The following is a 16,516-nucleotide window of genomic DNA, read 5'->3' as shown; positions in this document are numbered from 1 at the left end:
ACCAAGCGGGTTTCATACCTACGCGCAATACCACTATGAACATACGCCGCCTGGTTCGCCTGTTGGAGGAGGACCACGAGAAGGCCCCCCACCCCATGATACTATCGGTCGACTTGGAAAAGGCGTTCGATAGCCTGGAATGGGAGTACCTCCGCAGGGCGCTTGGCTGTTACGGAGTGGGAGAGGGATACCTACAATGGACATCCGTGCTCTATGCTTCAGCAGTGGCTAGAGTGAAGTCGGGTGCGCTGATCTCTCCACAATACCTGGTGGAAAGAGGCACGAGGCAGGGGTGTTCACTATCCCCGTTGCTTTTTGCGCTGGCAGTGGAGCCCCTTGCGATGTCAATCCGCACGGGTGCCCATTATAGGGGACTGCGGACTTGGTCAGGACAACAGTTCATCTCCCTATACGCTGACGACCTTTTGCTCTTCCTTGAAGATGCCGACGGGGCTCTGACCGGGGCTGACACCGTATTGACCACCTTTGGCGAAATATCTGGCCTCAGGGTGAACTGGTCTAAGACATGCTTATTTCCAGTGCGCGAGGGAGAAATCCAGCCCACCACGACCAGGGCAATTAGATGGGAACCCAATTGCCTGAAATACTTGGGGGTTTATATCTATCATACCCCAGCTAATGTATTGGAAGGAAACATCTCCCGCAGCATTAGAGCGCTGAAGGGTTGCATGTCCTTTTGGGCCACCCTCCCGCTGTCGGTAGCGGGTCGAATAGCGCTTCTCAAGATGGTAGCTCTCCCTCGACTCCTATATTATTTTAGGACGCTTCCGATTTGGATTCCTCCCGCTGTGTTTCGGCATTTGAAATCGCTGATAGTGTCCATCCTCTGGGAAACGGGCCGCCGCAGAGTGGCGCTTGCGACTCTGATGAGACCCAAAGCAGAAGGGGGTTTGGCTGTCCCCGACTTCGAGGCGTATTATTTGGCAGCCCAATTACAGATATACACCCAAGCAATAGCACAAGAGTTCCGAGGACCTGAAGAAACGCGAGGCCTGGGAATACCCAGACACGTACTTTCCTACATAGCAATGCAGGAGGAGCGTACACTTAGGTTATGTTGGAACCGTACACAACGTAGAGCAGGAGTGAATCACCCCTACGCCCCTGAGATTCCGCTGGGGATGCTCACAGCATTGCCGCATGTTGGAGATTGGTCGCAACTGCAGAACTGGGAGGAGGCGGGGATCCAGGTCCTAGGCGATCTGTTCGAGGACGGGGCGCTGTTGTCGTTTCCGGCGCTCTTAGACCGCTTCAACATACCTAGAGGCGACTTTCTGCTGCATGCGGCAGTTACACAGGCAATACAGGCACACTGGAAGAAGGGGCTGGAGGAGCCGAGGACGACGGCAGCGTGCCAATATACCATGATGGCAGCTGGAACGGTGAAAGCAGTTACATGCCTATACGCCAGGATACTTACTGAGGGGCTACCTCTACTCGAGGCGCTTAGAGGTAAATGGGAAGTGGACATAGGGAAGGAAATTCCTGAGACAACATGGGCACAACTGATGCACCGGGCCTGGAAGAGTACGCGCAATGCTCGGTTCCAACTAGTCCACTTCTACATTCTACATCGGGCGTATCTGACCCCGGGCAGGATAAAAAAATACTTTGTTATAGATTCCGCGGCTTGCCCCAGATGTGGAGCAGTTGGCGTGGAGCTTGGTCACATGTTATGGACCTGCCCTGTTTTGGAAATCGGTGGGGGATACTCTTAACGAGGTGACAGAGCGTACATTACAGTTTGACATGGCGGTTGGGGTTCTTCATTCGTTCCCACCTACCTCCAAAAACAAAGTCACCAGCAAATTCATAGACATGGAGCTTATCCTAGCGAAACGAGAAATCACGCGGCGCTGGAAGGCACGAACGGGTCCAGCAGATGCTAAGTGGCGCAATTAGTTCCTTAAATGGGCTGGGGGGGAGAGCACCTTAAGATTACAACTGGCGCGGCGGCAGCAGAACGACAGAGCCTTAGAGACTGCGCATGCGTGGGAGACACTGGTGCAAGCTTTACGCGACTACGACATCAGAAGCGACACAGAAGACTGATACAAAGACCGGACCGCGTCTCCGTAACACGACAGGTATATTGCATGATTCCCTAACTGACGACTATGATGCGCCAGACCCACAACTACTGTCCCAACGACAATGCACCGGTGGCGGGGATTGGGTGGGGGGGGTGTTAAATTTAATGTGTATTATTTTAAGTGCCAGGGACACGGCGGATGGGACATGAAGCCTTCACGGGGCGGTTACCTGCCGGTTAGGATCGCAGCGGAGACTAATATTTAGCTTACAGCATAACGGACTAATCCTTGTAAGGCGGGAGGGGATGGGAATTGTTCCAATTGCTGTATCTTTGTGACAAAACGTAATAAAAATGTTTAAAAAAAAAAAAAATCAGTTCCAGTCCAGATGATGATAATATCGTAGATGTATCGGCCCTAGAATTATATATACTTAGTCCATTAAGCAGCTGCCATTGACCATGCAAATGTATGCTCCACCCGCTTCATGAAGAGGTTGGCGTACGATACTGCAAATTTAGAACCCATCACAGTCCCTTGTTGTTGTTTGCACCAGGTTTTGTCATAAAGAAAGAAGTTATCTAGAATCAGATCAACTATGTCCAGTAACATCTCATTGTGGACCAGAAAATTGGCCTTTCTAGTAGATAAAAAGAATTTCACTGCTATCCTCCCTAAGTTCCTTTCAATGCACGTGTAAAGTGATTTGACTTAAAGTGTGACAAACCACATTTAATCCTCCCATGCTAATAGTCTCAGACAACATTTTGATACCTAGCTTCTCCCCAAGCCCAAGATCTTTAATCTCTTGAAATTGCTTTAACTGCGCAATATATCTATCATCCATCCTGTTAGCTAAGCGTTTTGGGAGAATAGCTCCACAGGGATCACCTTAGCTCTAATTCCCCAGGACAGAAAAGGGAGACACTTGTAAGCCCCAGTGGTCACTGCCCATAACCCTTACCACCTCAAAGCCTTTACAGACCTCAAAGTACCATGCCTGTATAAACATATAATCAATTGGGCAGCCACTGTCCTATGTACCACACATCTGTTTCTATTAGAACTTTCCTCGCCATCCAGTTGCTTTGGGATCCATCTGCCATGATTTAATCAACACAGTACCTGCAGATACCCACCTGTGGTGGGATTCGCCAAGCTTTTCTCTCCAGGTCGGTGAGTTTAGCCTAAGTCACCTCCATACCACCTCAGTACAGAGGGAGAAAGGGGTGTGCTTCAACTCCGGACAATGCTACGTCTTCTAAATCATATGCTCATTTTCTAGTACAGCTTTACTTTTTTCATAGTTTGATCCACATCCAGGCACCTCTCAACTCTGGGATACATGATATTGCCAGATTATTCTACCGGGTGGGTTGAAGCACAGGTTCAAGAGGTCATTTTAGCACGCGCTTGGCAATAATCCTTAAATCATTGGTCAGGGTAGGGCTGAGTTGACTCTGCTCTCTGCCTTAAAAATAGAAACGGAGGAAAATGTCTCACTCTTGTGTTTCCAATTTTGGACATGGCTCTGGGGACTCTACTCAGTACTACTGGAAGAAAAGGTACTAACCAAAGAAAATAGATTGTACCCACAGTATGTGCATCCATCTCTCCTGGTGTTGTCCTTCTGGGATTATGGATGAAATGTGGACTAGGACACTTGTGAGATCTACTCCACAGAAGAAAGAAGGTAAGGTGTGCACTGCTAGGATTAATTATAACAGCAAGGATGAAATTTGTCTTGTGTGAGGTTGGAGTGGCATTTTTACAAGTCGAAATAATTTTCGGTCTCTAAAAAGTGATTTTCTAGATTAAGAAAAACCCTTCTGCGGTTTCAGTCCCTCTGATGTTGTGACCTGCTGGGTTTGTGATTGCGAAAGGACTCTTTTCAGTTCACCTGTAGTTCCAAGGATCTCATTATCTCTAACATTATCAAACCTCGTGTTGTCTTTGGATTCTAAACAGATACTCTGCCCTGGAGGGTGAAAGCCCAAAATGTTTGCCGATCTGGTGGTGCTTTGGTGTTGGAGATCTTGTTTTCCTGGTAATGTTTTCTGGACTTCAGGGCAGCACCAGCTTCTGTGCACTCAGTGCTTCTGCCTTTGACCTCAAACTAAGAGCTGTATGCTTGATACTGGGCCAGTCAAATTGAGCTACAACCCTATGTCAGAGATCCCCACATGACGTAAACAATGGAACAAGGCTGAATCTTGGGCCCAAGTACCTCAACCAGGGGTGAGCCAGACTAGAGGGAGGGGGTGGATAGTTTGGGACTGTTTTGTTTTTACTTGACTTTGCCGGTCAATTTACTGTTGGTAAAAAATGAGCCCCGGGGTTCAGTTCCAATCTGATTTGCTTTGCTGAGTGTAGATTGTGATTGATTAAAAATGTACTCATGGCTTCTTGCTCTTTGGTTCTAATGGCAGGACGGGCGTTGGTTGCCAGATCCTTGATGTTAAAGTCCCCTAATGGCAGTACTTCTGTAGATGCGAATTCCAATAACAGCTCTTCCAGATGTTTAATCAATAGGTCTGTAGCAGTTGCTTTTGTGGATTTCGTTATATTATGGTAACAATTAATTAGGAGTATGGAAAAGGCACTGTCTGAAGATGAGAGGCCGGTGATTAATACAGTCTGCCCTGTCATTGAGTTCCGAAGGATAGGGGTAGCCGCTATCTTGCACCTGTGTTTGATGAAAATAGAAAGGCCCCCTGAGGGTCTTCCATGGGAGTTGGCCTGAATGGCTGGTTGGTAAAGTTCATAATAGCCGAAGAGAGGTGTTGGGGCTAGAGACCAAGTCTCCTGTAGACAGATGATATCGCTTTTATTCAGATATTCCACTGCTGATTTAGAGGCCATCGTTGACTTTAGCCCGGCCACATTCCAGGACGTGATAGTCAGATTAGGAATTGACCAGTTAGCTTTCCCGTTATGAGGAGTGCTGCTGAACACGTGTAGTTGCAGGCTCTGGGTCAGGATGCCTGTGGCGATTGTCTCTGTAGCTGTCTGCTATGTGCATGTTCTCGTTGTGGTCCGCCTTGGTGTGCTTTAGCGTGGTGCTGTCCACCCCTGTCGCCTTCTTGTGACTAAGTGTGCACTTGGAGTGTCTTATGTTCCCGCCTGTACTTCTGAGACGTTGCTCAGTTCCTGCCTCTTGCCCTTCGCTTCCTGGATGCTGCCTGTCGGCCTCCCTTGCGTGAGCTCGCCTGGTAGGCTCTGGTTACGACTCTCCATGTTGTCCTCTAGATTTGGTTGGTGTCAACTTAGTGCACCATTGAGCTCTGTACGTAGTTCTTCTTCCTCCCTTCGTTATGAACTCTCTTTTCCGTTCTGGGATATGGCTTAGTGCCATTTCTACATCTCGTACCCACACGGGTATGGTCTTGCGCTATTCTGGCAGTCTTGTGATACATTACCTCCTGTTGTCTTTTGCTCTTCCGAGCTGCTTGGGTTGCTGACTGGCTGCACCGCCACAGCTTTCCCCATAGGCCGTCACTCTGTTTCCGGCTTAGTGCTATCGGGCACTTTTTGTTGTTCTGTCGCAGACCCACCTGCCCCTTGGGGTATGGCTGTGGTATCTATTCTAAGTTAAGGAATCTGCGGCTAGATGTCTCTATCAGATGTACGAGTTACTTACCTTCTGTAACGATGTATCTGGTAGAGATGTTGTCTAGCCGCAGATTTCCTTAACGCCCACCCATCCTCCCCGTTCTGCGAGGACCTTGCCAGGTGGGCTTCTCCCTTTGCCTCCTTTCAGTTGGCACTGGTCTTCATCCATGGTGCTCAAATTGGTGCGACCCTTTAATAATTGCCATATGCAGCTGCCTCCCTCCAGGTGGCTTCTCTTTCTGTAGAGCGGTGCTTTTTGCTTCGCCTTCACCAGGAATTTCTTCTTCCCTTTCTCTGCATTCCTCCACTCTGGTCCTTCCAGTGTGGGGTGTTCTCCTTTTGCTTTTCCTCCCTCCCGCCTCCTCCATCGACTTAGAGCTCTTGTCTCCTGTACATTTGTCTTCTTGGGATCTGCTGGGCTGTGCTTCGGCCTTCCATTACTTAGGGGAAGTGCCATTCTTGTAATGCCTTCTCGAACGAGATTGTTGTTCTTCCTGTGCTCCGCCCCTGTTGGCCGGCATAGTTCTATGTTGTAATAACAGTCTACCTTTTGTCTGTCGAGATATTCTTCCCTTGTTACTCAGCCTCTGGTGAGGGTCCACGCTTCGCTTTGCAGGGTTGTTTCTCAGAGCGATGCTCTGCCTTTACTTCTTGGTTTGTAAGTAGACAGTATCTGATACTGTCCTTTATGATGGTGTTATTCACCATCTGATTTCTCTGTCTTACAGATTTTTTCCTCCTTCGCACACTGTTCCCATACTTTCACAGTTTTGTTGGTGGCTCCGCATTGTGCCGCGGAAAAGTTTCTCTGAAAAAAACTGACGTCAGTGCACCGGGAGGGACTTATGACCTTGCTGACGTCACATCCATGGACGGCGTCAGGCCGGGGTCGTGTGGCGCCGTCTGGGGATAATTCTAAGTTAAGGAATCTGCGGCTAGACAACGTATCTACCAGATACATCGTTACCGAAGGTAAGTATCTCGTACATCCTGAATGTAAAATGTAGATATAACTAAATTCAAGCTCATTGGATCTGCATCACAAAGTCTATGTACCAGTTGCAGCAGCACTCACGCAGGGCAGGACCTTACATAAAATCAATAAAGTAAAAAAAAAAATCAAACTTAAGAGCTGTGTGAGAGGGCAGGATAGTGGCTTATGCTGTATTTATATCCTGAACTTGTAATGCTTCCTCTACGTGGACGTACTACTGTTATCTGAAAAACCTCAAATACTGCTCAAAAAAACTATGAGCTGTGTGACAAAAAAAAGTGAGGTGGTAGCTTGGGTAGGCTGGTCAGTTATGAGCTATTGGGGGTTGTGAAGTCATTGTTTACTATATGGAGGACAAACAAGGAGAGGACATGCCAAGGGGTACTACACACAGAGGAGGTCCCAGGGGTAGGTTTATAGACCCTACTGTTAAGCCCCCTGTACAGAAGTGACACCAACCTAAAATTAACAGAGAGTCAAGAAACAAACAAACAATGTACCCAAATAGAGATGCAAAGGAAATAGTTGTTAAACTATACGAGTTCCCATCAGTCTGCCATCGACACCGCCCTTCATCATCTGGGATCTCTTGTGCATGGGTTCTGTCACATTTAAGGGTAAAAAAACCTGTGCTGGCAGATGACTACGCCAGGCGCAGGAAAAACCACAATGTTGTTTACAGATGTGAAACAGAATGGCGTGTCTGGTGGGGAACTGAATAGCAGTGCTTGAAAGAAATGTGTGTTGTGAAAAGAAAGAGAAAAGGCTCTAAAATTAGGTAGTGATCGGGAAAACAATTTAATAGACACCCTCACACTCCTAAATCAATAAAAACAGTGCAACAGTGGTTTAACAAATAGCCACTAAAGATATAAGGTCGACATGTTTCTGCAGACGCACAGAGTCTAGCGATCTCCTGCTGCTTCTTCGGGACCATTAATGCTACTGCTAAAACAAAATAACATAAACCATATCACCTGAAAGTGTATGTAAAGTCATCTTCTCATCCCACTTGATGGGAAGGAACAACTCCACCTCACCTGGCACGAGCTCAGGTTAATGGATGCACCGCACTCTCCGTCGGTGCACCGGTCGTCCCTCTAAGCTCTATCGTAGAGCTTAGAGGGACGACCGGCTGCTTTCAGGTGATATGGTTTATGTTATTTTGTTTTAGCAGTAGCATTAATGGTCCCGAAGAAGCAGCAGGAGATCGCTACCTAATTTTAGAGCCTTTTCTCTTTCTTTTCACAACACACATTTCTTTCAAGCACTGCTATTCAGTTCCCCACCAGACACGCCATTCTGTTTCACATCTGTAAACAACATTGTGGTTTTTCCTGCGCCTGGCGTAGTCATCTGCCAGCACAGGTTTTTTTACCCTTAAATGTGACAGAACCCATGCACAAGAGATCCCAGATGATGAAGGGCGGTCTCGATGGCAGACTGATGGGAACTCGTATAGTTTAACAACTATTTCCTTTGCATCTCTATTTGGGTACATTGTTTGTTTGTTTCTTGACTCTCTGTTAATTTTAGGTTGGTGTCATGCCAAGGGGTAGTCAGAGGACATCGGATGGCAGAAGTATGAGGCCCTTGACAAAACCCGCAACAAAGTTCCTTGCATGGGTGATGTTGTCACTAATGAAGGTTTTTAGTGGTCCTCACCAAGTCGATGAAGACATGAGGCATACTTAGGCACTGAACCCAAATTCCAGGCTTCATTCGTGGAGGCATCCTTAAAAATTCTTAGCGCAGCATGAACATCCCTCCATCATTTCTGAAATCTGTGCCTCTGGTACTGGGGAACAAAGACCAATTTTCCAAAGTAATTGTGGTAAATATAAAAGCAGTGCGGAAAGCGAGCACTCTTCCTCAGGCACACCTTTGTTAACACTTGGATTACAGCAGTCTAAAGGAAAATCATTTATTCTTCAACCTTAAGATTAATATACTCTAGATTGCCTTCCGTATAATTATTTCTGCCTACAACGCAAGCAGTCTGAATCACCATGGTCTAGATTAATTAAGTGCACTTTTGGTTAAGGAAGTCCGAGGGTGAAGGAGAGTTAACTGGAAAAATGTCATCTTAGTAAACAGATGTGCCTCAGTGGGGGCTTGCTCAAAGATCTATGAGTGATTGAAAATAGGGACATGTCCTACTGCCCCACTCATCTGGACTAGTCTAGCAGTCCACAGCTCAGAGGTGGAATTCTTTTGAGCATGAGCTTCTATTTTCCCTCTCAATTCAATTCCCTTACTTTTATAAATGTTGTTCCCTGTTACCGGAATAGCGGTTAGACAGGAACATGTCATCTCTGCTCTGTCAAGGCTTAGTGAACTACCTATGTTGTTGTTTGTAGGAGACAGAAGAACCTAAGGGGCAAGCAAGACATTAAATGACATGCACGTCTGGTTGAAACACATCAGGTATTGCCATGCCATGGGTCAAGTGTGTTGACTCCACAATATGAGGAATGTGGACAGATAAAGTGATTTGCAGTCAAATTGTTCATGATAATTGTGTGGTTCAGCCCTGCACTTGGATTCAGTGGAGAAAAGCAAATTCCATAATACAAATGTGGATTCTTCGTGGGCATGGTTAAATCTGTTAGATGTGTTATCAAAGGTAAGTAACTTGTTCTTTAATGACACTGCGGTGTGTGTCTGTGCACTCATATGTTTTTGACGTGTAATGCTTTTCCCTGTATATGATTATATTTCTGCTTTTCAGGGAGAAGTTGAATACATTCTGATCAATGCAACTTCACAATCCACTGTTTTCCACTTTGATAATTCCGTGCTCTATTTCATGTTTTGATATAATGCATACTTAGGCTGTATCACTTTATATATTTCTACTTTTTATTAGTTTTATGACAACATCACATTAACAAATCAAACTTGATAGAGACTAAAAGGGCTGGTCAGACAAATTGTACTTTCCATTTCCTGTGATTACATGCTTAATGTGTTTAGTAGGTTGCATGTACTACAGTTAACATACATCTAAACATGACCAGAAGTCCACGTATCCCAGATATTCTTATACGGGTCTTTCTTTCACATCCCCACTTCCTATACACTACCTGCTCAGCCTTTGCACAGTTGTCAATTCCTCTCTTACTTTCCCTCATTTAGAAACGTTCTGCTCTGTACCAATGTTGCACAGTATCACTCTTAGCAATCAAAAAGCTCATCCCCGTAAGTATTATCTATGCTCTAGAGCAGGGCCAACTGTCCATTAGCCCAGAATGGGAATCTTGCATATTAAGCGTATATAAATTCTGCCCATTATATCGTAAACATGTCACCAATATAATTGAATCTGTGGGCACTCTCAGATCGCATGATAAAATGTAATTAATGGAAGTTCACATCTAGTTGATGCAAGCTGGGCTGCTGGCTCTTCCCATCTTCCGCACTCATTGGGAATATAATTCCTAAGCAGGTAGTTAAACTGTATTGCTCTAAGATGAGAGGGCATGACCAAAGTACGTGCTGCCATCCGTGCCTCCTGTGATTCCTCATCTCATTCATCCAGATCTCGCTCCCAGCCTACCTTAAGGTTGCCCATTGGTTGAGGAACCGGGACCTATGCAGAGGGGATATTCCCTTGTGCCCGAGGAGTGTTATCTCTGGAATATCCTTCAAAATATCACTATATGTAGTGAATGCATGACGAAGTTGAATGTACCTAAAAAAATTGTGGTCCGTGCGAGTAAAAGGTCAGTGCGAGTTGGTTAAAGTATTTAAGGTGGCTATCTTCCCACACTTCTCCCAAGTGAGACATTTTAATGTGATCTGCGAATTTAAAACCGGCCAGTTTTGCGACCTGAGGCAACTGAGTCCCGTGCCATAGGGGATTTAGGCTCGACATAATACCCAACTATTTAATATGGCTCAATTTTGCACTCCAGCACAGCAAGTGGAGCTAAGTTATGTGAAGAAGGGAGTGAGGGGGGCGACCTCTCTATGTAAATGTAACATAGCATATTGTTCCAAGTTTCAAGATGTACCGCTGGGGCACGCCTATTCCCAAGCAACCAATCTGTGCAGTCCAGTAATGGAAGCATAAACCAGGAAGACCTAGCTCCCCATTAAATGTAGTCATTGTACATTTATAATGTGTCCCCCTGGGGAGTTTATCATTACAAATTTGTTTAGTGGTCATGGCCTGTACTTTGGGGAAAAAGGTTGACGGGAGGACAAAGGGATACTTTTGTAGGATAAGAAGTGTGGTAGGGCTATCATTTTATATAAATCGGCCTGCCCCATAGTAGAGATTGGTAGGGAGGGCCATGGTTCCATATCCCTGCCACACCATTGTAGAACTGAGGCAATATTAAGGACCCAGGCCAAACTTTGGTCTAAAATTTCTACCATGCCCAAGTATTGAAAATGGTTCCTAGCTAAATGCAGATAATTCCAAGTGATTGCCATGGGGTCTCACATTGCGCCTGTATGTAGGTGCATTTATTCCAGTTCACTGTCTGACCTGAGGCATCCCAGTAGACTTGCAGCATCTGATGCAGACTCAACAGTCAATCCTCCTGGTCTTGCAAAAAGAGCATGACATCATCGGCATATAAGGACAGACTATTCTCCGATCCATCAGGCAAACTATACCTCACATAGGTTTGCCAGCCCAGACCGAGGAGTCGTGTGGTGGCGGTGAAACCTGGCTTGATCTTTACACTGGCGAGATACTAAGAGCATAAAGGACCTTAGCTGACAAAAAGCCTTGTTGGGCCCACTGTTGACATTTGTCCTGAAAGCTGCAGTGCGGGGTGGTCCACTCCCCTCATTGTCATTATCTGTTATAGTCCTTCTATTCAAAAAAGGGAACAAACCTTATCCACAGTGTTATAGACCCATATCTCTATCTCTCTTAGATCCAGTTGTTAAAGTAGCGGGGCGGGCGCTTTTAGATAAATTGAGAAGTTGGGCTGAAGATAACAATATAATTTCTGACTCTCAATATGGCTTTGAGTCTGACAAATCCACCATAGACCAGTGTATGAACCTTTACATGGTGATCAGCAAAAATACAGTTGCACATTCCGCAACAATCCACCTGGCCATATGTTTGATCGCAATAAGCTCTGGAAGATCCTTTTAGGTCTGGGTGTGGACCCCAACATAGTATACTTTCTCTGTGAGCTTCATGCTGAGACATCTGCTAGAGTTTGGTACTTTAACGATTTTTTATGTACAGATAATTTCAAAACGGGTCGTGTATCCTTGCCCCTTTTTTAGGTCTCGGACCGTCGCACTGTGTAGCAGTGGGAGGAGCCCGACATTTAATGATTCTAGAGGGGGCTTGGAACCCGCCCCTCTTCTCCATTGGCTGGCCTAGTAAATACTGGCCAGCCATTGGAGGAGAGGGGCGTTATTCCCCTTAAGCCCCGTCTTTTTCGGATTCGGGGGCGTGTTTTTTAGGTTCTTTCTATCTGTGACGTCGTCCGTCACTCAAACCTAAAAACACGCCCCCGAATGCAAAAATGACGTGCTTTCTCCGAGGCATTTCTGCTTTGCCTCGGAGAAACATGGTGGTGGTTTCCGGAGCTGCTCGGCTCCTCTGGCGTCCCCCCCCCTTCCCTATGCCCACAGCTCTCCTCCGTCTCTCCTCGCCCCCCTTCCCTCCGGCCGCAGCCCTCCTCCGTCCCGCTCTAGTTTAGGACTTGTGCCCTGATTTTACGTTTATCAGAAAACAGTAACTAGCTTCTACTGAAATGTATACTTTTTATACATTCGAAGCGTAAATACAGGATTTAAAAACATTGATTGTTACGGTTTGCGAGTAGAAACTCTTTTACAAAAAAAAGGAAAACATAACTAGACCTCAACCAAGTAGGTGAGCATAGCCACAATGTCAAAGAGTCACCGAGTTCTGCGCTCCTCTTTTAGATCCGGGTTTGACTATCCTGGAACATTGGAATACTTTCTGTGTTTTCCTTCATTAAAGATGGTATACGGTCTCTCGGTATCAGTTGTGGGAGAACTACATTTAAAAGAGCCCGGATGCCTGCCTGATAAACCACCGCGGTTTTACTGTTTTTGAAAACGCGTTTTCGGATAGTGAACACCGAATTTAGGCTTCGTAAAATAATACAAACCACTCGCACCCTTAAAAGTCTGCTTCATATGTATTCAATGATATCCCTGGGGACTGGGAGGGAGGTGGGGGATGTCTGTCTTGCAATGGCATCCTTGAATGTTTTAAACACGCCATTGTGGTGCATTTACGACGTCCACTTAGTTTGACTGCGCTGCTAGGGCTAACGTTCGTACGTTTGTAAAGTACAACGTTTAAACGTGAATACTTACTGTGAGCAAAAGCAGGCAACGCCGTAAACGGATCATTTTAAGCAGCAGTTATACAATTTGAAGAAGAGGACTTCTCATTGCACCGGAAGATACTGGACTGCAGGATGAATAGTTTTGTTTTCTCTTTCTCAGAGCCCGCCCCTGTCTGTTGACTCATTGGGAAGTCCCTACCACGTGTGTTTACCAGTTTTATTAGCCTCGAAGGAGTTTCCTGCTTTGCCTTGAGATGCATGGAGACTGCCTATGATTGGAAAGCATATTTGTCAACGTCTATCACTGTCTAAATAAGTGACTGTAAAACTATGTATGGCTAACGATAATAGCCTGCAAAAGTAGAATACAGCCACATGCATGCTTGTGGGTATTCAAAACCCGCTTGAAGGTAATCGAAAATGTTATTGTATTAGTGAACTACATTTTTAGGTCAAGGACCGTAGGTTGTGTGTGCGTGCGTGGCTCTGTCTGTGTGTGTGTGTGTGGCTCTGTCTGTGTGTGTGTGTGTGTGTGTGTGGCTCTGTCTGAGTGTGTGTGGCTCTGTCTGTGTGTGGCTCTGTCTGTGTGTGGCTCTGTCTGTGTGTGGCTCTGTCTGTGTGTGGCTCTGTCTGTGTGTGGCTCTGTCTGTGTGTGGCTCTGTCTGTGTGTGTGTGATTGGCTCTGTCGGTGTGTGTGTGATTGGCTCTGTCGGTGTGTGTGTGATTGGCTCTGTCGGTGTGTGTGTGATTGGCTCTGTCGGTGTGTGTGTGATTAGCTCTGTCAGGGTGTGTGTGTGATTGGCTCTGTGGGCGTGCGTGGCTCTGTCTGTGTGCGTGCGTGGCTCTGTCTGTGTGTGCGTGCGTGGCTCTGTCTGTGTGTGCGTGCGTGGCTCTGTCTGTGTGTGTGTGTGCGTGGCTCTGTCTGTGTGTTTGTGCGCGGCTCTGTCTGTGTGTCTCTGTGTCCGCGAATACTCTCTACTACTCTCTAATGCTCACCTATTGCCATTGGAAATGACAATACCATTTATTTATGTTTTAAAAAAAAAAAAATGAAAAAAATGTCATGAGCAATGCCAATAGCTCTACCTTTAATAATGCCGAGACCATTGCATTGTAAATGCTTGTTAATTCTCCTTGTACGTTAATGGACTGGAACAGGCCCTAACTGCTGCAAATGCTGTTGGTCCATTGATTGACTCATGTTCCCTTCCAGTTCTATGATACGCAAATGACGCAGTGTTGATAGCGAGAATGGACTATGGTCTACAAACCCTCTTGAATACTTTTGGTTCTTTTATGAGGGATTTAGTCAACCTTACTAAAGCCCACATAATGGTTCTTGGGGCCCAAGAAACCTAGAACAAAGACATTTATCATGAATGGGCTTTTTTTGGTTCGTTACACCATTTGTTGACATTATGCACAGTACAAATTAACACTATTGATTGCCTTCATTGGTTGTTAATTTTTCTTTCAGGTCTCATATAATTCCACTGTGAGGTCAATCTTTTCATTTGAGATGGATTCTTTGAGAAACTTACTAAAAAAAGTGAAACAATTCTTTCCGTACAGCTTATCTGATTTGTACACTTATCTGGTTTGTACAGTTGAGAGCCAATGCACAACAACGTGATTGTAATGAATTAATTAGGGTATCTTTTCTTGATATATCCATTATTTTTATTGAATCTCTTTTTCTTAGGTTTTCCTGCAATGCCCCCTTTATGGGGTCTGGGTTTCCATCTCTGCCGCTGGGGTTACAGAACCAGTAACAACACTTGGCAGATTGTGAGAGCAATGAGGGAAAATCAAATTCCACAGGTAAAAACGTTACATACATGATAAAAGAAATTAACACATGTGGACAATGTGGATAATCTAATATTTATACTGTGTTATGATTCCTCTAGGATGCTCAGTGGAACGATATAGATTATATGAAATCTGCACAAGACTTCACAATTGACACTAAAACATTTGGGACTCTCCCTCAGCTGGTGGAAGACCTTCACAACCACAGTCAACACTATGTTGTGATTCTGGTAAGGATTGCTTTGTACCTTTTTTGTAGGTTTTAGCGTTTTTTACATTTTTTATCTATTTCATTTTTATATAGTATTAGCTGTACCGGGCCACGCGTTGCTGTGGCTCAGTCTGGTTAAATGGAAGAGAAAGAAAAGAGTAAGTGCACGTTTCTAATATGTTTAATTTCACAATGCTTGTGGGTATACAATATGTTTTAGTGACTATTGTCTCTATGCGTCCCTTATAGTTGTTGCCCAGTAAACAAATCAATATGGTCTGTTCGACCTTTCGATGAAAAACACGCACATATTGGACACGCGCGTATTCGAATCCAACGTTGTGTATATATAAACACGCGCTAATGTTGCACAGTGAACCAACTCCTCCCCCCTCCCTCCATCCACTTCCCGGTCTGCCATCCTGACACCAACTGTCCATCCTAATATATGTAGACTATTGTCTCTATGCGTCCCTTCTTAATGTTGCAAAGTGAACCAACTCCTCCCCCCTCCCTCCACCCACTTCCCGGTCTGCCATCCTGACACCAACTGTCCATCCTAATATATGTAGACTATTGTCTCTATGCGTCCCTTGTAGTTGTTGCGCAGCAACCAAGTCAATGGGGTCTGTTCGGTCTTTCGATTAAAAACACGCATGTATTGGACACACACGTATTCGAATCGCACGTTGTGTATATATAAACATGCGCTAAATCTAATCCAACGTTGTGTCATAATTTCAAACCAACTCCTCCCCCACCCTCCACCCACTTCCCGGTCTGCCATCCTGACACCAACTGTCAATCCTTTTTACCTGAAAACATGGCGAAAACGCTGGTAAGCTCCCTGGTGCTCTCCACCCTAGACTATTGTAATGCTTTGTTTCTAGGGGCCCAGGAGAGAGTGCTAACAAAAATGCAGTCTATACAGAACGCAGCCGCCAGGGCGAATCCCCAAATTCCATCCGGTCTCACCCACCATGAAACAACTCCATTGGCTTCCAGTGAGGAAGAGGATTAAGTTTAAAACCTTGTGCCTGGTATACAAGGCTTTACACAACGCTGCCCCAGCATTCTTCACCCAGAACCTTACTCCCTACTGTCCATCTAGAGCACTGCGCTCTTCCAGCTCCCTGGACCTGGTGATCCCCCGAACTAAATCTGTCAACTGGGGTAACAGAAGATTCCTTGTGGCTGCTCCAAAACTTTGGAACACACTGCCTCATTCGATCAAGACCAGCACGTCCCTCTGGTCTTTCCGAAAAAACCTCAAAACTTGGCTTTTTAATCAATGATCTGCCAGTCCCCTTGTTGGCCAAACATTGCAGTTACTTAGCGCCGAGATGCCCATGGGCCTTCGTTTCGCGCTTTACAAATGTTTAAAATAATAAATAATAATGATATATATATAGACTATTGTCTCTATGCGTCCCTTCTTAATGTTGCAAAGGGAACCAACTTCTCCCCCCTCCCTCCACCCAGTTCCCTGTCTGCCATCCTGACACCAACTGTCCATCCTAATATATGTAGACTA

General features: G+C 45.6%; 1 protein-coding gene across 3 annotated transcripts in view; it reads left to right on the top strand.

The window, feature by feature from the left end:
• Positions 1-16,516, top strand: part of LOC144786032 (lysosomal alpha-glucosidase-like) — an 828,834-nt gene that overhangs the window by 276,220 nt on the left and 536,098 nt on the right. For all 3 annotated transcript variants that reach the window (XM_078664954.1, XM_078664952.1, XM_078664953.1), the window contains exons 7-8: positions 14,662-14,780; positions 14,870-15,001. In XM_078664954.1, coding sequence (XP_078521080.1) covers positions 14,662-14,780; positions 14,870-15,001 — 251 coding nt within the window. The remainder of the gene's footprint in view (positions 1-14,661; positions 14,781-14,869; positions 15,002-16,516) is intronic.

The sequence above is a fragment of the Lissotriton helveticus genome, chromosome 10 (genome assembly GCF_964261635.1).
Source record: "Lissotriton helveticus chromosome 10, aLisHel1.1, whole genome shotgun sequence".
Lineage (NCBI taxonomy): Eukaryota > Metazoa > Chordata > Amphibia > Caudata > Salamandridae > Lissotriton > Lissotriton helveticus.
Note: the sequence above shows the minus strand (reverse complement) of the source record. Positions and strands in the feature narration are given on the sequence as shown.